Below are 25,354 nucleotides of genomic sequence, written 5' to 3'. Positions count from 1 at the left end.
TTGTGGGGGCGGAGCATCTATTGCTGGACAAGCAATTTTCCCGCTATCGTGGCCACGCCCTATCCCCAAAAATCAGGACACCTGAAATGGTGAAAATGAGTGAATCCTCACAATGTTTTTCTCAGTCTATGCACCTGTTTTCAACAATTATCTTGCATCTTACATGTATCATGTATTTACTTTGTGAAAACAAATTCACTTTACAGCATCTTTGATTAAATGTAGAGCATTTTTCTTGCCCACTCCAGTAAACTGGCCATAAAATAATCTACTGGAGATTTAAAACTCTACTGCTATGAACATCATGAGCATACGATATAATGATTGACAGTGTAAATAAGATAAATAAGATAATAGACCACTGGAACGCCATTAACACACCCAATGTCAAGTGTTACTGTGCTCACGCAACTGATTGTATTTGCATGTGGAGGGCATAAATATCACATATCAGTAAGCATCAAAAACATCTGTTGTATTCTATTTACATTTCTCTGGTCAGGAAGCTGCAGTAATATAAAACCGATGTGAACTATACCCGATGTAAGGCCAAGTAACTCACTGATTTAGCGCCCCTACAACAGGTCCTTGTGTATGCGTTCTTTTTTTTGCCTGTTGTAAAAGGTATGTGCCCTTTGTTCCTTAACTGCGACTATAAATGCATAAAGGTGTGTTTTCCCCCTGTGCATTTTTTTCAAACTCAGCTCAGTCAAGAGCATGGCCGGGAAGCGCATGTACGTTTTGTGTGGATTACTGATTTTCATTTCAATCCAGAGGACTGTCTCCGTTTACGGTAAACTTTTATCACGTATTTTATGATAATACATGACAGGTGACTATTTCTATCAACAGGATGTTATACAGACTTTCCAGTCAAAGAGTTGCCCCAAAATTATTCTTCATTGTTTTTAATTATTGGAATCTTCCAAGTCCACATCTGGATGATACTCACTCGCTGTTTCTTTCCTCTGTAAAGAGGAAGAGCTCCATGCCAGTTACTGGAACAACAAAGGGAAGCAAGCCCTTCACACTGCTCTCAACATTCAGCCTAATCTCCACCAAGCCAAGAACACCATCCTCTTCCTCGGGGACGGTGAGTTGAGGAAAGACATTATCTTCCTAATTAAACAGCCTCTTTAAATTAGTAAGGTAATTATACGCCACTGGTTCATGGCAGTGAAAGTTTAATCACTGTGGTAGTAAAGCTCTCAAACGAAGTGATCAAATTCGTGAACTAAATGGCAAAAGGAAGGTATTATGGCAGAGGTGATGACTTCTGACTTGTTAGTCAAACTGCCTCGAGGGGAAAAAAATGTTCACAAATATTTTGACAGCAAAGGTGTTTTCTGTCTTAGACGGCACACATTTTGTATGAGTGCGTTCTGATGGCCTTGTACAGAACAGAAACATTGGGGTCAGTGTTATCAGTACTCCATATAAATCTGGCAGGATCCATAAAATGTATTGTCCCGATTCTATCCACTTGGGTCTCCATTAAGGGGCAATTAGAGGTTAAATGCTTATCCTACTTCTTCTTCCTATCTAATCTCAAATTGTGCAATATACATGACTCTTACTGTTCATCCCTATCTGTATATTCGATGAGCCAAGGTCAATAATTTAAAACTTAAATCAATTCAGATTTATTGAAGAGTTCATGTGTGCATTTAGAACATAGCGTCAGATTTACACGTACAGTACATGCTGAGAGACACTATTTGGATTTTTATCAGTGGCTGTTGATAACATTGAACCATTCCATGAGAGTCCATCCATCCATCCAATTTCCGAACCGCCTGATCCTCACTAGGGTCGCGGGGGGTGCTGGAGCCTATCCCAGCCGTCTCCGGGCAGTAGGCGGGGGACACCCTGAATCAGTTGCCAGCCAATCGCAGGGCACACAGAGACGAACAACCATCCACGCCCACACTCACACCTAGGGACAATTTATAGCGTCCAATCAGCCTGCCATGCATGTTTTTGGAATGTGGGAGGAAACCGGAGCACCCGGAGAAAACCCACGCAGGAGAACATGCAAACTCCACACAGGGAGGCCTGAGCTGGAATCGAACCCGGTACCTCCGCACTGTGAAGCCGACGTGCTAACCACTGGACTACCCATGAGAGTCATATTCTTGAAAACAAGCATGGGAATAAATCCAACAAGTCCAACAATACTGCCCCATAGAAGGCACAAATATTTTGGAGCTTCGTGGGGTTACTACAGCGCTATGGCGATCTTGTGGTGTGGTTGTCGATGTTACTGAACTAACATTCAGGTTTCCCACCCAATTCTAGGTATGGGAGTAACAACAGTTACTGCTGCCCGCATTCTCAAAGGCCAAAAGGCAGGACGGTCTGGCGAAGAGACCAGTCTGGTCATGGATACCTTCCCTCACCTGGCATTGTCTAAGGTCAGCAAACTCATTGTAACTCAAATTACAAATCACTATGCTGTTAATTTGGAGCAGATGTATTTATATTCAGGTGTAATTTTCACAAAGACACACACAAAAAAAATAAAAAAAAATTAGCATGAAGCAGACCAACACAGTCTTTGCGCAAGCAAACAGAAATCAGAAGCAACAAAATAAGTCATAAAAACGAAAGACTGCATTCAGATTGAAAGAACAATATGCCACTCAATCCAGAGACAAAGAATGGATTTTAGGGAGTAAATATAAATGTATGGAGTTTGCATGTTCTCCCCAGGCCTGTGTGGGTTTTTTCCGGGCACTCCGGCTTCCTCCCACATTCCAAAAACATGCATGGCAGGCTGATTGAACACTCGAAATTGTCCCTAGGTGTGAGTGTGAGCGTGGATGGTTGTTCGTCTTTGTGTGCTCTGCGATTCGCTTGCAACCAGTTCGGGGTCTCCGCCAAGACAGCTGAGATATGCTCCAGCACCTCCCGCGACCCTTGTGAGGATAAGCGGATCGGAAAATTGATGGATGGATTTGACCTATAGCAGGCTGTGCATTTTTCATGCAAATGATGTGGTAACATTTTTCACTTAATGTAACATTGTTGAAGCACTTTAGTCCTTATCTATTGCATGACTGATACTTGTTGTTGCTCACCATCAGAAACTGATCAAGTCTCCGTGACCTGACTTTGTGATTAGACAACATTTCAATTTAATTAAGCTGACAGTTAAGAGATATTTGCGTTTGATTTGATATGTGAACAAATGAAAACATGATTACTCTGACAGAAGAAAGCCTACAAGATGTGAATGTGTGTTTGTGTGTGTGTGTGTGTGTGTGTGTGTGTGTGTACGTAATACATAATGGTTATTGTAGTAATTCTTAGCTGTACCAACATTAGTGGTAAAGGTCAGGAGCAGAAGGGTTTTTGAGGGAATGGTGAACCTCTTCATGGCTGGGCCGATGAGGAGGTAGTGCTGGCAGCAAGCAGCAATAACCAGACCAGTAGCGATGGGTGTCAGTCTGCCGTACTGTAGACAGTTGTATTATGCATAATGATGAGATCTAAAATCGCTCTCACCGCTCATTTATTAGTATTCCATCAGGGGAAACAAAAAAAATATTCGGCCTTCGGTTGCACACACCTGCGGTCTCTACATCTTAAATTCTTGTGCTGAATTTCATTATCTACTGCAAATACTGTACTAAAGTTGAAGTACTATGGGCATTTTTTAGAGATGTGAAAATATCACACCATATCAAGATACCATTTGTTTGTTTGTTTGTTTGTTTATTGAACATAAAACATATATACAGTAATAATTTGACAGAAAATAAGGTAGATAAAAAAGTAAAAAGAAAGAAATCGATCTTCATTCAACACAGTTATTATGTTCAAGGGAGTAGGAAGAAGTAAAAAACTTATCTAGTCCTACCCCGTTATGTGATTGTATCTAATAAATCATTTTTATATCAATCAGAAAAGAAAAAAGTAAGAAGAAAGAAGTCTCCATTAAGGCTCATACTTTACCCTTAACCGTGATATTTTTACAACTTTTGGTTTGTATCGGGATTATATACTTCCACACCCTGACACTCTTGTGTCAATTTTCTCTTGTATTCATAATGGATATTTATATACCTTTCTCTATTTATCAACTTAGTTCTGATTTATCATTATATTTAATGTTTTGAATTTATCATTTTAACTCTGATTGATGTAGGTTGTTTGTACTGTTTTTTTGAATTTGTTTTTGAACTCAGCAAGCGATTTACTCATTTTCAGGTCCGTTTCGAGATTATTCCACAGATTAACACCTTTGATAGATACACTTCTTTGCTTGATGTTTGTTCTTGTTTTGAGTTTTTTGAATAAGTTGGTACCTCTTAAATCATAGCTGCTTTCTCGAATTTCGAAAAACTTCTGAATGTTTTGGCAGAGCAGGTTATTGTGTGCTTTGTACATTAATTGGGCGATTTTAAAGTCAACCAGGTCATAAAATTTCATCGTATTTAATTTGATAAATAGTGGATTTGTGGGTTCCGTATATTTTGATCTATTAATAATTCGAATAATTTGAAACGTCACTACTGGTTGAACTTGCTTTGCAAAAGCAACATGACGATGTGATGATTTTGTTGTTACGTTCTACGTTGCAGACATACAATGTAGACCAACAAATGCCAGATAGTGCTGGTACAGCCACTGCATACCTATGTGGAGTGAAAGCCAACTATGGCACGCTTGGAGTCACTGCTGCCACTCCAAGGTACAATTGCAGTGCCACCTATGGGAATGAAGTCAAATCTGTGCTTTATCGAGCCAAACAAGCAGGTAACATTAGTTTCTAATTCAAATGCACCATGTTTAAACTGCACCAAATCCCCTCACTGCAAGTTTCATATTGGAAATTTAGAACCATGCTCCGAAACATTATGATACACAATATATTTATGACATAACAAAGATGGCAGTGAGGGGCTATTCATTTTGTACCTCGGCCTTCCCTGGGGACTTAGCCGACTTAATCCACCCCTTAACACCACCACTGTCACGGAGCGATTGTAAAAACCATCAATATGCAAAAATGCAATCTAACAGCCCACAAGTGTCCCACATAATCATCTCATAAATGTTTATGATAACGTGACATAAACACATAAACCACCAGATGTAAAGGTCATTAAATGTATTCAACACAAATTGCAAAAGGTGTGTTTTGCTTAAAAAACTTGACTTACTGTGACCAACCAATCGGAGAATGGAAAAATGCTGACTTTATTGTGTTGAGGGCAAATTTTAAATCAGATTAGTTTAAATCTATTTGCACCCCCCCCCCCCCCAAAAAAATCTAAAATCCGTATACATTAGCTAAGGTAAGCAGCCCAGCCGAGAGTTATGCTACAAATTGAAGAAAATGCACTTTTGGGAATATAATTAAAAGATCATGGAAATCAGGTTGTAAATGTAGGTAGGTACTTCTGACGTATTTTGGCCCAGTGCAGAAGGCATTGCTGGCTACAATAACCCACCACTGCCGAACGGGTTAGTGGTGTACTGTACTTGCATGAATTAGGTGCACGAGGCGTGGGTGCAGTTCCCAATCAGTGACTGTTTCAAATGTCTAGTGTTCCAGTTTTGTTACTACCATTGATTTAAAAGTATTCAAGTATCGTTTTCATCTGGCATCCGCTGTGCGGCATATCAGCAAACCATAAAAGAAAGGGAAGACGAAGAAAACGACGCCACATTTACACTCTATGTGTGGCCGTGTTTCAGTTTTTATGAGGCGGCAGATGGAAACTAAAACCAATATAATTACCCTGTATGCAGAAAACGCAAGAAAATAATTGCTGCACAGGCAACACGTCAGATCTTTTGAGTCATCGCGCCACCCAAAATTGCACACACATGCAAGGCTGTTAGATACAGACGTGCTGTAAAATTGAATATGTGGTGATTGACTTGTGTAAGAATTTCAAATGAGTGCTTCAAATATTGTACTGTGATGCAGGAGACACAAACTAAAAATGGCTGGGGGGGGGGGGGGGGGGTGACGGTGCACTGTGCAGTAAAAGGAGGATGTGGCAGCTAACGGGGCCCGGGCCCATTCATAACAGGGCGCCTTGTGGCAAGTGCTGTCAACTTAGACTTTGTGATTCTCTCTTTTTTGACAAGGGGTCCATATAACGGAATCAACAGCAGAGTACTACATCTTGATGTGACATGCAATGCAACACAACAATCAACTAATGCCAGGGGCTACTGCTATTAATAATCCTCTATTTGCCATGCTCGATGTAAGTTGGTTATTTGATTGACATATCAGACGGAATGGTGTATCAGAGGGGGAAAAAAAAAAGGCTACAGAGGCCGATATTGTCTTATTGAGTATGCGCAGCTACGTCTTCACATGACCATGACTTTTTTTTTTCGTTTCAGGGAAATCCGTTGGGATTGTCACTACCACCCGAGTTCAGCATGCCTCTCCAGGCGCATCATACGCTCACACCGCCAACCGAGGTTGGTACGCTGACTCGGATCTCTCCCCCGAGGCTGTTGCGAACGGCTGTCGAGACATTGCATACCAGCTTGTTCACAACGTTGAGATCAATGTAAGTTTTCCAGCAGAGAATTTAGATTATTTCACTTCGAGGGTCTCTGGTATTTACCACTGCACGTTCTTCATCATCATTTAGCTCAAGAGAACACTAATGCTGTTAAAACTGCTTATGTGTCATTTCAAGGTCATACTTGGTGGTGGTCGAGAGTACATGTTTCCAAGAAACATGCAAGACCCAGAATATCCCAGCGTTAAAGGAGATCGAAATGATGGACAAAACCTTATTGTGGAGTGGCTCAAGAACAAAAAGGTGAGGGGAGTATTTCACAAGTGTGTACACTTGAATAATCCGTGCAACACCCATGGCAAGTAAAATTTCTTAACATTATTTACTAGACAATCCACCACTTCTGTAATGGGTTTATTTGTGTACTTTTCATGGTCAACAGAAGGCTAAGTATGTTTGGAACAAAAAACAATTTGATGATGTCAATCCTGCCAAAACAGACTTCCTAATGGGTAAGTATGGTTCCAAAACATCAAGCTTTCATTGTGCACTTTTGTCGATGATTCATTTATTACTCCATTCAAACTTGCCATTCAAACAGCTGCCGCCTTGCTTTAAGTAGTACTATTCTCACTGTCTTTAGGTCTTTTCGAGCCCAAGGACTGTCGCTACGAGATAGAGCGCAACCCGTTAAGTGACCCATCCTTAACTGAGATGACCGAAAAAGCCATCAAGATTCTGAGCAGAAACCCAAAGGGATATTTCCTTTTCGTGGAAGATAAGTAGAATTGTTTTGACATCAGATATAACCACAAACTTTACATTCAGTACATATCAATGTTATATATGGGACACATTTGATATTTGTAAACATATTATGCCAGAAAGCTTTTTACATTCTGACCACTTACCGGTATTTGTTTTATTTCTTGTTTTCTAGAAAAACAGGTAGAAACGTCACATAATTAGATTTTTCCGGCTCAACATTGCTCACTTTTTATAACCGAAGAAAATCTGCTTTAACACATACTTTGTGTTATATTTTTCATCTGTAAGTTGGTTATCAACAGCTAGTTACATTTTGTCTCAGGACAATTATGATTTATCCAACAAGGGCATTGAGTCTGTATTTTGTGCATGCATTATTTGAAATGTCATTTGTAATTTGTCTTTTGTCATTTGAAAAGTCATTTGTCTTTGAAATTCAAGGGGGAGAATAGATCACGGCCACCATGCCGGCAGGGCCATAAGATCTCTCACTGAAGCTATTGAATTTGACCGAGCCATTGGGCGAGCAGCCGAACTTACAAATGAGCTGGACACGCTGACTATAGTCACTGCAGACCACTCACACGTTTTCTCGTTTGGTGGACATTCAGCCAGAGGAAACCCTGTTTTAGGTGATGCTTTTGCACCGTACAGTTCTTGAGTGGGAGAAACATCTTTCTGATACTTGTTTATCATGTGATCTACAGGGGTGTCGCGCGGAATCGCTGATGACAAAAAGCGCTTTACTATCGCTGGATATGCAAATGGACCGGGATACCAGTTTTTCAATGGAACTCGTCCAGATGTAAATGAGACCATTGCAAGTAAGTGGACTGCCAGAAGACCTTTTAGAGAGGACAAAGTAATATTGCAGCTCCATCTTGTGGAGTAACATGTGACTCCCAGGATCAGTGTTTCCCAACTTTTATTGAGCCAAAGCGTCTATTTCAAATGATAAAAATCTCACAGCGCACCACCAAACCAATTGTCACAAAAAGTATCAATTGTGCATGGAACAATTATGATCGATCAACTTACAGGAAGCCATGGCTTATTCTGTTCACAACGTCATACGTGGGGGCTCAAATGTATACCTACAGAATATACACACGACTGAAGTGGTATGCACTATTTCTCCTTTCCTCTGAGTTAAATTCAAATCTGCAAACACATCTATTCTTCTGTACTTCAATTGTGTCCTTGGTGCATGTTATGCCATCAGTCCAATGTACGTGTATGTTGTGATTTATCATTGAGGTCGAGACTAAAAAGTCTTTACATCTCTAAGAAACATCTGGAGGCCATTCAATCTAATCCACTATTTGTTTCTTCTTCAGTGGGTAAAGAATACCGTCAACAGGCTACAGTCCCTCTGGATTCAGAGACTCACGGCATCGAGGATGTGGCTATATATGCCAAAGGTCCAATGTCCCACCTCTTCCATGGGGTCCAGGAACAGAACTACATTGCCCATGTAATGGCTTACGCAGCTTGCCTGCCGCCTTATGAGGACTGCAAACTCAACCATCCTAACCATGCTGCATCCGTCTACCCTAGCCTGCTACTCCTCCTCATTGGCCTAACTATTTTCTCCATCTCCTCATCATAATTGGGCCTGACAAAACTTGTTGTTCCAAAAATATTATGGTTGGGCTACTGCCGAGTGGCAAAAGCCACTAGCACTACCATTTAAGTAATTTGTATTTATTGACCTTAAAATGATTGTTTGTTGCAGATTCAAATTTGATGTTCAATGTGGCCTAACGCCATTGCCTTCAGTACATTTTTTCAAGCAATGTTGTAATAACTTCTTAACATATTTTTAATATATATTAAATTATATTAAATTATATTAAATTCATCCATCCATCCGTTCTACCAGAGGTGACTTTGGGCACGAGGTAGGTACACCCTGGACTGAGACCAGTCGAAGGCAACATGTCGAGAAACAACCATTTGCACTCAAATTCACACCAAAGGACAGTGTAAAACAGGGGTCAACAACCTATTGAAACTGAGAGCTACTTCTTTGTCACTGATTAATTGAATGTTTTATACACACTTTTGAAATAAACAGATTTGCTAAAATTACCTTTAATTACTTGTTTTTATGAATAATTAATGATATTCATCTATTTAGTGAAGTGGTCCCCAAACTTTTTCCTGTGAGGGCCACATAACTTTTCGCTTCTCTGATGGGGGGGCCGGGGTCAGTTTGTAACAGCAAAAGTGTGACTGCAAGAGTACCTAGACGTAAAAATGTATTGTTTCCCAGAAACCCACACAAAATCAAATAACTTTTTTTGATACACTCGCGGTATTAAAGACGTCTTTCTTCTCGGGACACACCACCTCTGCGACAGCATTCATGCATTTCTTGACAAACTCTCCTTACCGCTGCTTGCTATCAGTTGAGCAAACCGAAAGCTAGCCCAAACAGATGGCTGATTCAGCTGAGCTTGGCGTACAAATGTATTTTGCTGAGCTAACGTTCCTCTTTTTAGCGTTGACAGTTTGTCTGCTCTCATTTGCCCATGCAAAAAATCGTACTTGTTGTTGTGACGGGATTCTTAGTGTCTCCGCAGATTGTATTCTTTGAATACCGCCACCGACAGATGAGACAGACAATCTTTTCTTTGCATTGAAAAAAAAAAATCGTTTCTCCATTTTGGGTTAAATTCCCTGTATTCTGAATTTTTTTTTTCTCTTACCTCACCTTTTCACCATGATTACGTTCTCTTTGAGAGGGACGGATTTAGGATTTTTTTTCTGGGGTTGCCAGATAACGGCACAGACCGCAGAAGGATGGAACAAATGTCACGTTATACTGTATGTGTTTATGAAATTGTTACTAGCTAATAGTTAATCATGAAAATAGTTCATAACTAAGGAATATTTTATTGCAAAAGTCAAATTTTATGATAAAATACAAATATACATAGATGAAAAATAAATCAAAAGACTCTCTGGTATTGTTCAGGGGGCCGGACCAAATGTGGAGGCGGGCCGGATCCGGCCCGCGGGCCGTAGTTTGGTGACCACTGATTTAGTGTGTGTGTGTGTGTGTGTGTGTGTGTGTGTGTGTGTGTGTGTGTGTTTGTGTGTGTGTTTATGACTTCTCACAATAATTGTCAACAATGATTTAAGGGGGCGGCCCGGTAGTAGTCCAGTGGTTAGCACGTCGGCTTCACAGTGCAGAGGTACCGGGTTCGATTCCAGCTCCGGCCTCCCTGTGTGGAGTTTGCATGTTCTCCCCGGGCCTGCGTGGGTTTTCTCCGGGTGCTCCGGTTTCCTCCCACATTCCAAAAACATGCGTGTCAGGCTGATTGGACGCTCTAAATTGTCCCTAGGTGTGAGTGTGGGCGTGGATGGTTGTTCGTCTCTGTGTGCCCTGCGATTGGCTGGCAACTGATTCAGGGTGTCCCCCGCCTACTGCCCGGAGATGGCTGGGATAGGCTCCAGCACCCCCCGCGACCCTAGTGAGGATCAAGCGGTTCGGAAAATGGATGGATGGATGGATGATTTAAGGTACAAACCAGGTAAATAGCAATATGCAGCACTGGAGGAAACCCACACAAGTTAGTGGAGAACATCCCAAATTCCCCATGTAGCCCAGATTCAAACCTCCAACCACAGAAGTGGGAGATGGAAGTGTTAACCACTTGATCGCCGTGCTGCCATTGCAGACTTTTGTAAATGGCATGCCATTCAGGGCACTGCCGAGCGGGGGGGATCAGAATGAAGGCGGAGGATAAAATGACTGGAGGTCATAAATAGAGACCACCACAGCACTGCCATTATAGTTTTAACAGTTTTAGCGGCTGCTGATTGATGGACTACTACTGATGTACTATTTGGTAAATGTTTGGCGGAGTTGTCAACATGAAAAAAAAAGTTGAATGAGGACTCTGGCAAGCATTAGTTCATTATTCATTTACAGGAAACACGATTAATGAGTAGAATATTGCGTGTGTGAGTGTTAATGTACTGAAAACAAACAAAAAAAGATGTAACGTTGCAAACTCCAGTCCGGGAGGTGGCGGTAAAGTAACTAAACGTTGGTAGGCGGAGCGTGCCATCCGTAAACGTCATCAAAAGGGAGGGTCCTTTACCTTTGGAGGGAAGTTTTGTATACACTGTAGTCGAAAATAATAGACAAAAAGTTGCCATGAAACAACTTTGTCGTAGGTGTAAGACGAACCGCATTAAATTTGATCGAGGTGCATGGCAATATTGAACTGCTGAATGCTTATGCCGATCACCGTGTTGCATTATGCACACATCATACCTAAACGCAACTCTTTAGTTTCTGGGTTAGCCTGTTCGCTCCAGTGGTTTACCTCGATCGTGTTGCTGCAAGGATGTAAATAATCCCACCGTGCAGACCCGAATAAAGGAGAACCGATTTATGTTTTGAACGAATGTGGCCATGGATCAGAAGAGAAGACTGGAAAGTCAGCTGTGTGCAGCAGTGAACAAGGGAGAACCTCGGTGATGTATATGATTCTTTTGTTGATGCAATGCTTGTGGGGCTCGACTTCGATTCGGAATAATATTTTGTACGTCATATTGTTGATTTTTACGTTTCCGTCGCCTTCGTCAAAATGCACTTTAGGGTGACGTTTCATAAGGTTAAATGGAAGATATGTCGGCAGGATACTTATTCAATTGGAATTTCTGTTGGGGGAAAATGTATGGTGTTGGCTGTGCTGCTACTATGTGCATGTCTAAAATGATTCGACTTCCATCATCCTGTCCGAAAAAGCAAAGCAACACAGCACGTGACATGATGTGGAGTATTTGTCGGTAAGAGTGTAATCACAATCTTGCTTCCCTGTGTATTTTAAACTGATAGAAATGCTGCATTGTCGTTTGACGAAAAGTGGGCGTTTAATGTTGTTAATGTTACGAAGAGTTCATTTTTTTGTAGATGATGAAGCACATGGTTGCCACACCAGTTTAAAAAAAGGTCAATATTTAAAGTTTCACGTAATGACGTGATAACATTGCCTTCTGCATTCAGCATGACAAAATTAATTAATTAATTACTATCGGTTCAGGTGACTAGTGGTCAAACATGGACCTGTACCACTTAACCTAATATGCATGGTTCCAGAAATGTGAGAGGAAGCCAATTACCTGGAGAAAACCCAACTAAGACGAAGGGCTCCTTTGGAATGTGAAATCTACGAACCTTTATGACACCTTTCCTTCACCTTTGTTGGATTATGTCATCAGGGCATGGAGAGATGAAAAGGTGCTTCATTTTCAACATAGGAAAGGACAGCATTGTTTCAAATTAATTCGATTCACTTTTTCCGAACTGATGTAATTGCGCGACGCCCAGTATAACTGACATATGCTTTTAGTTCATCTCCATGGAGATGCAGAACATGAATATCCATCCATCCATCCAACCATTTTCCGATCCGCTTATTCTCACAAGGGACGCGGGGGGTGCTGGAGCCTATCCCAGCCGTAGGCAGTAGACGGGGGACACCCTGAACTGGTTGCCACACTCACACCTAGGGACAATTTGGAGTGTTGAATCAGCCTGCTATGCATGTTTTCGGAATGTGGGAGGAAACCGGAATACCCAGAGAAAACCCACACAGGCCGGGGGAGAACATGCAAACTCCGCACAGGGAGGCCGGAGGTGGAAGTGAACCCGGTACCTCTGCACTGGACTCGCGCTAACCACTGGACCACCAGGCCGCCCAGAGCATTAATAGCAAAGCATAATTTAACTTGTAGTCAGTTTTATTCATTTATTATTACATTAATTTGGTTATTCAAAATAACTTCACGTCACACAACGTGGTGTCCGCTGACTGCGTGGTGAAATCAATGAAATGCATTGAAGAGAAGATGTTCCCTTATTTATATAAATGAAAGAAATGATGAGGAAGGTTTGCTGGAGGTTTAAAATGTGTTGTGATGCACCACCACAACAACAACAAGTGGCTCGAAATCAGCAATCTTTGTTGTTTACACTCGCCTCGAATGCTTGGAGGCCGAATCTGGCATAGTCTGAGTGGCATAAATTCGAATTTCTACCTTCCTCGAATGCAGCAATAAAGGTTGCATCCAGGAACATTTCCTAAGCATTTGTAGAGTCCGAACGAGGGCCGTGGCACTCCTGGCGACACCAGGAAGGAAGCGCATTACCGCGCTCTGCGTTCCTCACTGATCACTGTAGTACTGGCTTGGTCTCGCCGGTCTTCGTTTAAAAAAAAAAGAAAGAAAAATCCTGAGTATGCACTGTCAGAGACCGAGATAAGACAGAGTAAAAATGCCTTCGATTCCGAGACGGGACAGAGACCTTTAAAAAGCGGTCTCGAGACCAATCTTGAAATCAAGACTGATCTCGAGAACTACAAGATTAAGGAGAACATGCAAACAAAGGCTGGAACCGGTATTTGAACACTCAACCCCAGAACTGTGAAACAGTTGCATGCTGGGGCATAAATTTGATGAAATGTCAACAGCAAATTAACAGGCATGAAGTCTTCTAGCCATAGGCTGCGCTTCACTCGATTTGTTTTGGGAGTAAACGTGTAATTACAGCATGAGACATTTACACTTTCTATTCTACAATACCTGAGGCAATAATTTTAATTATAATTTTGTGCTCAAGCACAACTTCATGAATTACAGATAGTTAAAGGCGGAAAAAAAAAGATTTGTGTCTCAGGAAATGTATGCGGGACAAGAATGTCAGTGTCTTACTACAGGCCCTATTGCGCATCTGGATGTATCACCCAAAAAAATTAGTTAATTTTGATATGGTTGAGTTCCGTGCTCTCTGACTAAGTCTGAGAAATTGTCTCTTCCTCCACAGATCTGTGCAGCTACTACTCTCCCAGGGTGCAATCCCTGACCTTGTGGGGAGTAAGGGGGTGGCTGCCATACATTTGGCTGTCGGCAAAGAAACCGAAAAGAACATGCGTTGCTTGAAACTGCTATTGCAACACGGTGCTGATCCAAATGTTAGGTGAGTGACACATGCCGCTTGTATGTTGGGGCCGACCTTTTGCGATTTTTGAACATAGTCAAATTTATGGACAGCAAAGAAAGTCATTCAACAGAGAAACTGTACATTTGACAATAAACACTTTTCTTGATGAATTGATTGAACATAAATGTGTCATTTGACGCTATTTTGTTCGGTGATGATAATTCATGGCAATATTTGACAAACATTTCGTATCTATAATTGCTGGGTATAACAATTGAATTGTTAATGTCTGAACACTTCCGCAGTGAATATTAAAATGTGAATTCCATGATAGATTGACACTTTATATGTACGCCGCGGTAATATGTTTCAGTTCATCACAGGGTGTTCCCTCCTCCCTTGTTTCCCACTCAGGACGGAATTGAAGCATTTAACGAAGCAGAGGGAAAATTAAAGCTTTCCCGAGCGGAGTCCACTCTGATGATTTTTTCCCCCCCCTCCTTAAATATCTGGAACAGTCAGTATTACGGGCATATTGAATTAGCATTCAGTGATATCCATAACATTTGGACATAAACGGCCATTCGCTTGTTTGCCTTTCAATATGTTGTACTGAAGCACAACATACTACGATTGCCTCACAAATTGGAAATCTACTTATTCCAAGCCTTGAAAGAAAAAAAAAAGTTTTGCTGTCTTTCTCTTAGATCATCAGAGGGCCTAACTCCCCTTCACGTCGCTGCAATTTGGGGATGCTATCAAAATCTGAAGTTGCTTTTGATGAATGGTGGGAACCCCAACATTAAAGATAACGTAAGGTCTACCGACTGTATATTTGGCCACAGAATGTACCCACAGTTTATCTTAAAACACTTCTTCATTCATGCAGGAAGGAAATACACCAGTGCGCCTTGCAGAACTGGAGGACAACAGAAGGTGTGCTCAGCTTTTACAGGAGTATGTATCCAGTTGTGCGGGCACGGGAGAGGAGGACCTGCCTCAATTCAAATACAGTAAGAAGATCTTTTTGGAAAACGGAAACTTACCAAAAATACAATCTGTTTGTTCACCACTCTACTACAGTGCATTACACTATCAAGCAGTGATTCGCAAATGGTAGGTCACACACCCGTTTTAGGTGGGTCATGGACAGCTACAAAAATGTTTTAATCTATTCTCATTTTGATTCTGCTGGTAACGTCCAGAATCGTAATGTAACATGTTAGGTAAGTAACAGGGAGTGTAGCTGCCTTGTTATTTAGTAAACAAATACAGTGCAGCTCAGCCTCTGGCTCGACGCTCCCATGGCCAACAATATGGATTTGGTGGTAGACTATAATTCTTTGAAACAGTGCGTGTGCGCATTCATGTACGAGCAAATACGGGCACACTGACAGGCACGAGCGCTCGCATGAGGTTGGTAAACCAACACTGACACACATTGAACATGGCCAACAAGTCAATGTTTATCATACCATTCAGAGTCAGGGTTTCATGAAATAAAATGCACACGAACCAATCTTGGCCAAAACACTCATATTACAAGCAGGAACAAAAAGTAAGAAACAACATTTAGGTAAAGTTGATTTCCTCAATAATGCCTTTCTTTGCCGCGTGTTTGCATTTGTCACCTGCGTCTTTTGTACTGATTCTCTATCCCAGTAACCAATTAGAATGATCACTTGTCACGGATGGCCGATGTCAATTTACAGTTTGAATCTGGCAAAAACTGCTCGCTGGTCGACAGCTCATTCATGCAAGTAGTATCGCACAATGACTCCAAAAAGATATGACAGTCTTTTGATTCTCCACCGAACTGGTCACCTTTATCAAAAAGCAATTGCTAAAAAAATGGTGAAGAAATGATAAAGGCATGCATTGTTTTGGGACATTTAAATTGTTTTTATGACAGAACTTTACTTAAAAATACAAAATACATTTAAAACATTTCTCCATTATCAATATTTTATCTACTCCGGGAAAACCTTTTGTAAGGAACACAGTTTGCCATTAGATAACAGCAGCAACAAGCACAAAACACAGCACCAACAAAGTCTCATTAGATTGTTAAAAAAGGAGCTCTGCTGTGATATTTATTAGTTTTCTCTTCATCTTGTATCTCCTCATAGCGGTATATTCCGACTGCACAGACGCATCTTGCTTCCCTGACCGTGGCTACAGTTTCACTTCCAAGTCATCTCTGATAAGTGACCTTGGTGAAGTCCCTTTAAGCAGCACGAGGCGGTCTTCATTTTTTAACCGTTCACACATAAATGGAAGGACATCTTGCAAAGCGTTCATGTGTAACAGACTCTTGGATGGAGACACTGAAATGCAAGATAATCCGAACTCCGGCACCTTCTTACACTGGCCGTCTGAAGAGGCCTCCTTTTTATCAAGCACACGGATGTCCACAGCGGGACCCACAATACCATTTCCAAAGGGAAATTATATGTTTGCTGATAAGGATGTGCTCTTGTCAGAGGGAGCTGTACTTAATATACCCACAGCGGATGGACAAATTGCTACTGCCAAAATCAACTCGCCTCCCAGATTTCTCTCTAGACGAGCAAACGGTAAAAGTGTCAGCTTCTGTGATGTTGACGAATATTTTCCTGTTTTCACTTCTGAATCTCCGAAAAAGACGGCGGCTGTTGAGGATACGCAGGGTGATGGCAGCATGTCTTTCAACCTTTCGGAGTATTCTGGCTTTCTAGATCCAGAACGTTTGGCAACAGTTCTCCCGCAGCAGGGCATAGATGTCACCTCACCAGACCATGTCTTTGTTTTTTGCCGGGAAAGTAGTGAAAGTACAGGCGACGACTTGGAGAAAACAGTCATCAGTCACTGTGCTTCGGAAGACGATGATAAAAAGGGGGATGAGGTTGTAAATGAAGCTCCACGGAACGTCAAAGGACAGCCGGCACATCCAAGTAAGCCCAGCAGTAGCAGCGGAGGCAGCAGTAGTTACGGTAGTTGTGAAAGTGACCATTACGTCAGCGCGCTGGATATTTCCGGGCCCCCCAAACGGCTTTCTTTTTCTGAACAAACTCCCAAACGCCCCGAAGGAGACGTCCCACAAGCTCAAAGTGAACCTCTAGTTGATGTTTTTGAACTTGATAAACCCAGCCTGACTGAGGATAATTATCAAAGGACTAATGTGGTTAAGGTTCGCACTGATCCTGATGTAATTACTTTAAGTGAGGAAAACTACCTGTTGGAAGACATTCAATCAGATAATCCACCAGAAGGCAAAGAACCATTTACACCAAGTCCATTCGTAACAGGCCGGACACAGTCGAGGCTGAGCCGCTGCTCACTTAGAAATAGCAGAACCCCTGAGAGCCTCTTTCGCACTTCTTGCCTGTTTGAGGAGACGCTTCCTAAACCAGTGCGAACTCGGCACACAACTCCCAGATCTCAGAAAAACAACTACAGTTCGCCACGTTCTCTATGTTTCATACCGTCCCATTCAGATACTAGCACAGCACCTGATTCGTTGTGCGGAGATTATTCAGGCACTCAGTCCAGCACCCTCGGAGCAGGTTCATGTGTGAGATCGAGCCAAGCTGATACCCTCATCCTTCCCAAAAGCATCTGTAGCACATTTGCTGAGTCACAGACTCTTTGTGACACTGTTATCTTAGAGGAAAATCACGAATCCTCAATGGATTCCTACGAAAGAAATCTTGCAGAGGTCATCCAGGCCCTACAAGGACAAGAGGTTGGACTTTCTGAAGGTAAGGATTTTTTGACAGATGACGTGACAAGTACAGATGAGGCAACAAAGAAGGCAAACGATTTTCCCGAAGTAGCTTGCCAACAGCAAGATGACGTCTGGATCACAGGGGACACTAGCTCGCATACAGAATCTGTCTCGTCTTCATCCAGCTCCAGCTATTTTTCCCCAAGGAAGTCAAGGGAAAGCTCAGACCTTCCTTGCACGCCAGGTACCGGATGCACTCCTAGATACAGCATGAGTCTGCTATCGGCTCACCGCAAGTCACAGCACCTGGCCAACCTGTCTTACACTCCTGGGGGGCGTCCGCACATTGAGAATTCAGATGAACCAGTGGAGTACCTTTACACTGATACGGAGCAGGGTCACAAACTGATTGAGGCCCACATTCCACCTTCCGCTAACACCTCCCACAGCTCCAGCATCAGTACCACGAGCAGTGAGGAGACCATCCTCTATGACTGGCGCTCCATGCAGACCAATACAGCAGACTGCAAAGAAAACCAGAAGCCACCAGAAGGCCCCAATGACAAGAAAGCCAATGAGGTTAAGTCTAAGTTGTTGCTGGAGACGGAAGGGATGACGGACAAGGAGCTCAGGCGGAGGCTCATAGAGATGGGAGAAAGTCCAGGACCCATTAGTCGTCGAACCAGGCCAGTCTATATTCAAAGGCTGCACCGCTTGTTGCCTGGGTCTAACTCGAAACCATCACAGCACCAAGATGAAGTAGAACAGCCACAAACAGGTATCAGCAGTGTCAGACTTAAAAATATTAGGTTTCATTTATTTGAGCTATCCTAATAATCTTGTTTTTGGGTCCCTCTTTCCGTGTGCAGGATGTGGAGGTTATAGCGCAGAGCTGAATTTGGCCCTGCGAACGTTCAAGCTGCCCGACTGTCAGGATGATGAGCAGGCCTTGTGCCAACAATTTGATCAACCAGATCACAACAGAAAATGGAGAGAGGGCAATATCAAGTCCAGCTTCAATTACCTGCTGCTCGATCCAAGGTGATATTCAAGATTCATGTTCTAAAGCCAGACTGCAATTTTTACCATGTGCTAAAATGCAAGACATCCTGCATGACACGAAATGGGTAAATTGCGATTGTTTAATTAATTTCTGTCCTTTCTTGCACTGCTTGAAATCCAGCCCGTCTTTGGTCACAGGATGGGGCTATCTTTCATCTCGTACTCCTGTTTCCCTCTGAGATGTGCGACCAGATTTTTTTTTTTGCGTCCATGTGCAACCTCTTGCCATTTTGCCTGACTGATGGATTTAATGAAGTAACAAAATTACACTATTTAATTTAATTAATGTGCTTTTTTTTTTCTTTTTCTCCCACCATCAGAGTGACCAAAAATCTTCCGTGTCGTAGTCACGGCATGACCCTACAGGACTGTTTCCAGACATTTGTCAATGCCATTTTTTATGTGGGCAAAGGAAAACGCTCACGCCCTTACAGTCATCTTTACGAGGCCTTGGAGTACTACAAAGGCGATAAGACTTCAAAGGTGAAGTCTAACAATTACTCTGATGCGTATAATTGCATATTGAATCATTTCACTAATCTAAAATGTTGAGTACCGGTACATTATATGCAGGAGTTAAAAGGTGGCTGACACTTTCATCGCTATTGGAAATATAAATAAAATACTACATGGATTTAACTTTTTTTTTTTTTTGGCAACTATATGATAGAAACTCTGCTCCAAAGTGCAGCAAATACTTCAGATATGGAACGCCGAGCAGGGGGTCATCTCACTGCATTGCTTCCAGAACGTCATTCCTGTGGAGGCCTACACAAGAGAGGCCTGCATGGTAGAGGCCATTGGTAAGTGAAAGAAGAAACTGTTTTCTGTTTAATGTGTGACATAATCAAGATTTCCATGGTATGTCCTTTGCCGATAATTATTAAGAGGTGCTTGGTTTCGGGTAGTGTCCGTTAGGGTGGGGATTTGTGAAATCACCGAAGGTACTACGGAGGTTACTAGAATGTAGCTGTCGTTTTGGTGGGAAAAAAAGTCAAGGTTACTCTCACGTCATATGCAAATCATACCGCATCAAGCAGTTATTAAATCCAGTTTGTCAACCTCCCTCCTTTCCTAACGCTAATCGTATCACAGGATTGAAGATGCTCACCAACCTGAAGCGCGGAGATTTCTATGGTGTGGTGTCCAATTGGCAGCTGAAGAAAAAGCGCGAGCTGGGTGTCCATCTGCTCTACAGGGCCATGCAGATATTCCTGGCTGAGGGTGAGCGACAGCTCAGACCAGCAGACATAAGACAGTGAGGAATGAAGAGAAAACATCTTGATACAAACTCAAACTCAACAATTTGCGATTGCGTTTCATCCTGATGGTTCCTGAACAAGAGCTGGAATTACTTACAATACGGGTACCACTCTGCAGAGTGCAGACCGTGATTTGTGATCAAGTGTGACTGCAAAAATGTCAGGAAAAGCCTCCTCAAACATCTGAACTTTATTTGGGGTTAATTAGAATTCCTTCTAGAAGGTGCGGGCTGACTCACATTTAACATGACTTTGAATGTAATTGGTGAAACATAGCCACATTCCCAGTTATTTAGAGGGTATGTACACTTGTGCAACCACATTATCTCAGTTGTTTATTCTTCCTCTCTGAGAAAGGTTTCATTTCTCTTCACGTGGGTGGTACAGCTTATAGATCACATTCATGGTGGGGAAAAAAAAGTTTTCAAATGAGATATCTTTGTTCCCATTTAGTTTTATGTCACACACATGGCATTTGCACAGGAGTGTGGGTAGCTTTTTAAAATCATGTGTATCATACTTTCCTCCCAGTGGGGTAGGTCTAGCATTACTATTGACACTTGCTTCTTTATTATTTCATACTAAAGTAGTCGCAAGGGTTGGGCAACATTTCTCTTTCTCTTTTAGCAGGTGAGTAAAATGGTTGTAAAAAAAATATAAATTTTGTTAAATTTGCTGAAAATTACAAATGTAATTGTTTTATTACAATAAGGTTTGCATCAACCACTTGTTTTTCATAATATTGATTGAAATGCAGAATTCCAGCCTCGGGGGAAACAGAAATGACAACCATGGTCTAACTTTAATAGTCAAACTGCCCATATTATCACGGTGGCTTACTGTAATATTAAACAAAGCATTTCAAAATACAACCTCGGCCATGAACACATATGTTTAGTACACTACCATATTTTAATGTTGGTATTTTTGGTGGTACTTGGGAGAGACTCGTCTTTCTTTTCGAGGGCACTTGGGATAAAAAAACCACCACTGAGATAGCGTATCAACACAAAGTTAAGAATTGATTTTACCTGTACGTAGATTGAACAAGCTGAAGTCCGCATAGCCTTTTCAACATATTTATTGAAACACATTTGCAGAGTTCCGCTTATGTGAATCTCAGTCATAGCGCATCATCACTCTGACTTAAGTCTTGGTTCCATTCCCACAATTAACCCTCCAAGGATATAGACACACACTCATTTACTAGCTTGCTGGTTAGAATGCTGCATGATCTTCCAACTATTTCAGTGATTGTGGTACATGGACAAAGTTTTTTTTTCCTCCAATATTAGAGTAGATTTCATCGTCTTATTCACACAACATGAATTCATTACATAAATCACTAGTTAGATCAGGTTTATTACAGAAACACTGTCATTTGCTTGAATCGCTAACAAGCTCCATCAACCATCCAGGGGAAAAAAAAAAGTAAAATTGTGTTTTCATTCAATGACAGCAATACAACTTGACCGTATAATCATCTTACAAACAGAGTTTTGGATAGTTGTAGACATATTGGTTGAAGTGTAAAATGATTTGTTTCATGATCTGACTTTGATTTGTATGTTGTGCCACTGTATTTTTGGGGTAAGCTCTCACGATGTAGAAACACCGCAGTCCTTGAAAAATGTTTTACTACTATGTATTCAATATGACACATTGGCACAGATGGCAATAGGAGTGTTTATTTAGATAAAAGATTGTTGAACTGATATAACAGTCTTCAACCCTACTGATTGTATTGTTTAATAATTTGAATAGTGTGATGTCATGCATAATCAAGACATACTGTACTGTCAGTACTTCATGTTTTTTTTTTAGCCATGACGAGGATTGTAAAGAAGCATTCCTTCCATCATGATTTTGGACTTTAAGTTTCAATATTTTAATTAGCATTTTTTTATTTATATATATAAAAAAAGCAAAACAGGACCCCAACTGTGAGTGATTTTCTTGTGCAAACATTTATCATTTTTACCTTGAACCCATAGCAGGTATCACATTACAGGCAGGTGTACTGTACATCACATCACCATGTACTACTCTAAATACATTTTTTATTGATATTAACGAGCCTTAGTATGGGTGTTTATAACATGACATTTTTATATGCACAAAAGTGTCATACATTGTCATTTAAAATATTTAATATAATGTTGACCTCGTTTGCTAGCCTTTCACATGGAGTGTTCTCCCTTGAACTAATGCAGGGCCAAATCAAATAATTGATTTTATTGTATGATCAAGATCAACTATAGCAAGTTGGTTTTTTTAATGCATAGTACTATACTGAAAAATAAAATAGTCAATGTCGTCTTGACTTACATCAACTTACATACAAATAACGGTTATCTTATCACAATAGTGTCATTTTAAATATAATCTCACGCAACTGTACACACGATTTTTCAACAACAATTTAAGGTATTACTGTAATTGCAAATTTTAAAACACCTAGTGAAAAAAAAATCAATTAATGGCGTGAATTTGACTTATGTTATCTTTTTGTGGAACGACTAATGACTTCAGTGGACGCAGATAAACAAGCTTTGTAAAGCACACATTTCCAATGATGTTGTTCTTAACTGTAGATGTACAGGTATATTTGAATTTTTTTCTTCAAGATGACTGAAGATGAACTTTCAGGAGTCAGAGCAAGCATTTTATTCTTCTGTTCAGCTTAGTAAATATGTAATTCTTTAAAACAAATGAAACTGCAGTTTGGTATTTTTTATTTGTTTTGCAATGAGTAGTGATTGGCACACCTGTCCCACAGTCCAGAGGTGCCAGGTTTGAATCTCTGCCGAGACAGTCCTTTGGCCTGCATCTCAAAACCATGCATGTTGGTTTATCTGCAAATTCTTAATTTTCCATAAGTGAAAATATGAGTGGCTTAAGTGGTTGTGTGTGTCGTGACCAGTTCCATGTGTACCCCACCTTTCGTCCAAAGTCGCCCGGGATGCTTCAATTCACCCAGCTTTGAGGGCAAGTGGTTGACAAAATAGATGGATGGATGGAAAACTTGAGAAAAAAATTGTCTGACACATTCCAGTGGAAATTATTTAATAGAATGCAAGGATTGTAACAAACAGTGGTGTTTTAATAAACAGGAATAGGAAAAGAAAATCTTGATTCTGTTCAGGTTCACCTTCATTAAAAAAATTAGCTCATTGGAAAACACTTTAAAAAGAATCTTGTCGAATGCATAGGGGCATCTCGGGTATACTTATTTGCTTGCTTGCTTCAGTTAATATTTTCAGTCATATATCAAAAGTAAATGCAATTTTATTTTAAAGGTCATCTCCCCCCAACTATCTCTGCATCTTCAACCGGAATCCCAACCACCCCTTCCTGCTTTGCCTTTGCTGCTAGACTTGAACCCCTCCAGCACAGCCAGTGTGATCGAGATGCAATCTGAACTTCCTGTCAGTTCGTGCAAGCCGTGTTGGCCTGTTATTGGTGGAAGGCTTGGAGCAGGGCAGGCTCCATATAAATAAGAGCATCATCAGCATATCGTGACATTATTCGATGTGAGGGTCAGCTGAAATCTGGGACACAGTTGCATTCATCGGTCAGTGAGCTCTTCCATACAGTTAAACCCACCGACAGCAATGAATGTTGATTGTGACCTTTGTAGGTTTTTTGGGGGGAGTGAGTTGGGAGGGTGGGGGTAAAAATAAGTAAATACATCAAATTTGTCATCTTACTTGTGGAAAAGGCTCAATGGTTCGTTGTTAATGCCCGTGTGCAGGATCTGCCCGTTTTGCTTCTATTCGGAGTAATGGCCTACAACAGGGTACAATCAACGGTCGATGGTTCTTCAATTTAGCCAAACTCACCGACAGCGTTGAATGTTCACTGGGGCAAGCACAAACCTGATGGACATGGCTTCAATGTTTCAATCTCACCAAATGCTCTTGCGGGCTTTCCATAATTTGATGGCATCTTCTTGAGATTGTAAAAATGCCTATACAATACTAATTCTAAACACAAATTCCATTAGTAAGCTAACTGGACACAAAAATATATTTGTATGCCTATCCCCACTTGACATGTTCACCAAATAGTACCAAGCCTGAGAATTACAGTGGAAAAGTTTTAAAATAGAAGAACCGTTATGTTGAAATGAATCTAAAAAGAAAGGTATTATTAGACCCCACTGTGCACTCCCTGGTCTCCACTAACAAGGCCCTTGCAAAAAGAACTGGCTTTGCCTCACTCATTGTTCGATGCCAGCAATGTTAACACTAGCCTGTTATGAACTGTCACCTAGTGTTATATGCATGCAACTCCTTTAACACGTTCTCATTATGACACTAAGGATAGTGTCAGTGTTTACAAGAGGGCCTAATTTCCTTGAAAATAGCAGTCGAGAGAGCAGGATGTCATCTTGAAACAGCTGAGTCATGGCAGTTTTTTTAGGTGTGGCGTGCTTTCTTACAGGGCCACTGTCACGCAAGTGCCTCTTGCAGTGAGCAAGATGAAAATGTTGACTCACCGAAATTAAAAAATCAGTTTCGCTGTGGCGTAAACCTTCCTTTTCGGCGACCAAAACTGCCGCACACTTGCATAAAATGTTTTACTGAACAGTGCGGCGTTGTTGCTATTTGAGGCAGCGTTGATATTCGGCTTATTAGAAACTGTACATCAGAGGCCAAGTGTCAAGATGGCACCGGCAGAAAACATATGCAAGTGGGAAGCTTTTAAGGAACAGACGATCGCTCAGTTGATTAGGTAATGTGAAACAAAATGCCATGCCGGCACAACCAAAGAGCATTAAGTACTTCAGAAATGAATTATATACATGGCTGGTGTGAAAGGGTGCTGCCTATTTTCCGTGCATTTTCATCTTCTGCCTCCATGTGCGCGTGCGCACACACACACACACACACACACACACACACACACAGCGCACGCATGCATGCACACTAAAAATCCCAATTATAAAATGGTGTTTGCTTTTTACTGCAAGCGATTTCTTTGCTCCCTCACAAAACAGGATTTGAATGACAGTGTTGGAATTGGCAGAAGTGGATGAGAAGGATGTTGCTTGATAAGGTCTTCTCTGGCCGCAGGAGGGGGGTGACAGCAAGAAAGA

At 41.3% G+C, this 25,354-nt stretch overlaps 2 protein-coding genes across 3 annotated transcripts; both read left to right on the top strand.

Moving 5' to 3' along the window:
* The first annotated feature begins 717 nt into the window (after positions 1-717).
* LOC147202195 (alkaline phosphatase-like) lies at positions 718-8,874 on the top strand. Its single transcript, XM_086115589.1, has 11 exons — positions 718-793; positions 977-1,093; positions 2,299-2,414; positions 4,587-4,761; positions 6,370-6,542; positions 6,675-6,800; positions 6,940-7,009; positions 7,141-7,279; positions 7,707-7,897; positions 7,973-8,089; positions 8,603-8,874. Exons 1-11 carry the CDS (start codon positions 718-720, stop codon positions 8,872-8,874), a joined length of 1,572 nt encoding a protein of 523 aa, XP_085971715.1.
* Positions 8,875-11,427: 2,553 nt separating this feature from the next.
* LOC147202194 (uncharacterized) lies at positions 11,428-22,175 on the top strand. Of its 2 annotated transcripts, none has more exons than XM_086116431.1 (9): positions 11,428-11,756; positions 14,107-14,259; positions 14,931-15,036; positions 15,113-15,236; positions 16,353-18,707; positions 18,799-18,970; positions 19,312-19,474; positions 19,662-19,794; positions 20,087-22,175. In XM_086116431.1, the coding sequence occupies exons 1-9, from the start codon at positions 11,695-11,697 to the stop codon at positions 20,251-20,253; spliced, it is 3,435 nt and encodes a 1,144-aa protein (XP_085972557.1). In that variant the 5' UTR covers positions 11,428-11,694; the 3' UTR covers positions 20,254-22,175. The 2 variants fall into 2 exon arrangements, with proteins under 2 accessions (XP_085972557.1, XP_085972558.1); XM_086116432.1 differs by lacking the exon at positions 11,428-11,756 and adding an exon at positions 11,902-12,071.
* The last annotated feature ends 3,179 nt before the right edge of the window (positions 22,176-25,354 follow it).

Source organism: Hippocampus guttulatus, chromosome 7, assembly GCF_054856545.1.
Source record: "Hippocampus guttulatus isolate MCC_2025c chromosome 7, RoL_Hgut_1.0, whole genome shotgun sequence".
Taxonomy (NCBI): Eukaryota; Metazoa; Chordata; class Actinopteri; order Syngnathiformes; family Syngnathidae; genus Hippocampus; species Hippocampus guttulatus.
Note: the sequence above shows the minus strand (reverse complement) of the source record. Positions and strands in the feature narration are given on the sequence as shown.

Coding starts and splice junctions, on each gene's coding strand:
- LOC147202195 (XM_086115589.1), top strand. CDS start 718: ATGGCCGGGAAGCGCATGTACGTTTTGTGTGGATTACTGATTTTCATT. Junction 1,094..2,298: donor CATCCTCTTCCTCGGGGACG/GTGAGTTGAGGA, acceptor ACCCAATTCTAG/GTATGGGAGTAACAACAGTT. Junction 8,090..8,602: donor TGTAAATGAGACCATTGCAA/GTAAGTGGACTG, acceptor TTTCTTCTTCAG/TGGGTAAAGAATACCGTCAA.
- LOC147202194 (XM_086116432.1), top strand. CDS start 11,902: ATGGAAGATATGTCGGCAGGATACTTATTCAATTGGAATTTCTGTTGG. Junction 18,708..18,798: donor AGTAGAACAGCCACAAACAG/GTATCAGCAGTG, acceptor TTCCGTGTGCAG/GATGTGGAGGTTATAGCGCA. Junction 18,971..19,311: donor TACCTGCTGCTCGATCCAAG/GTGATATTCAAG, acceptor TCCCACCATCAG/AGTGACCAAAAATCTTCCGT.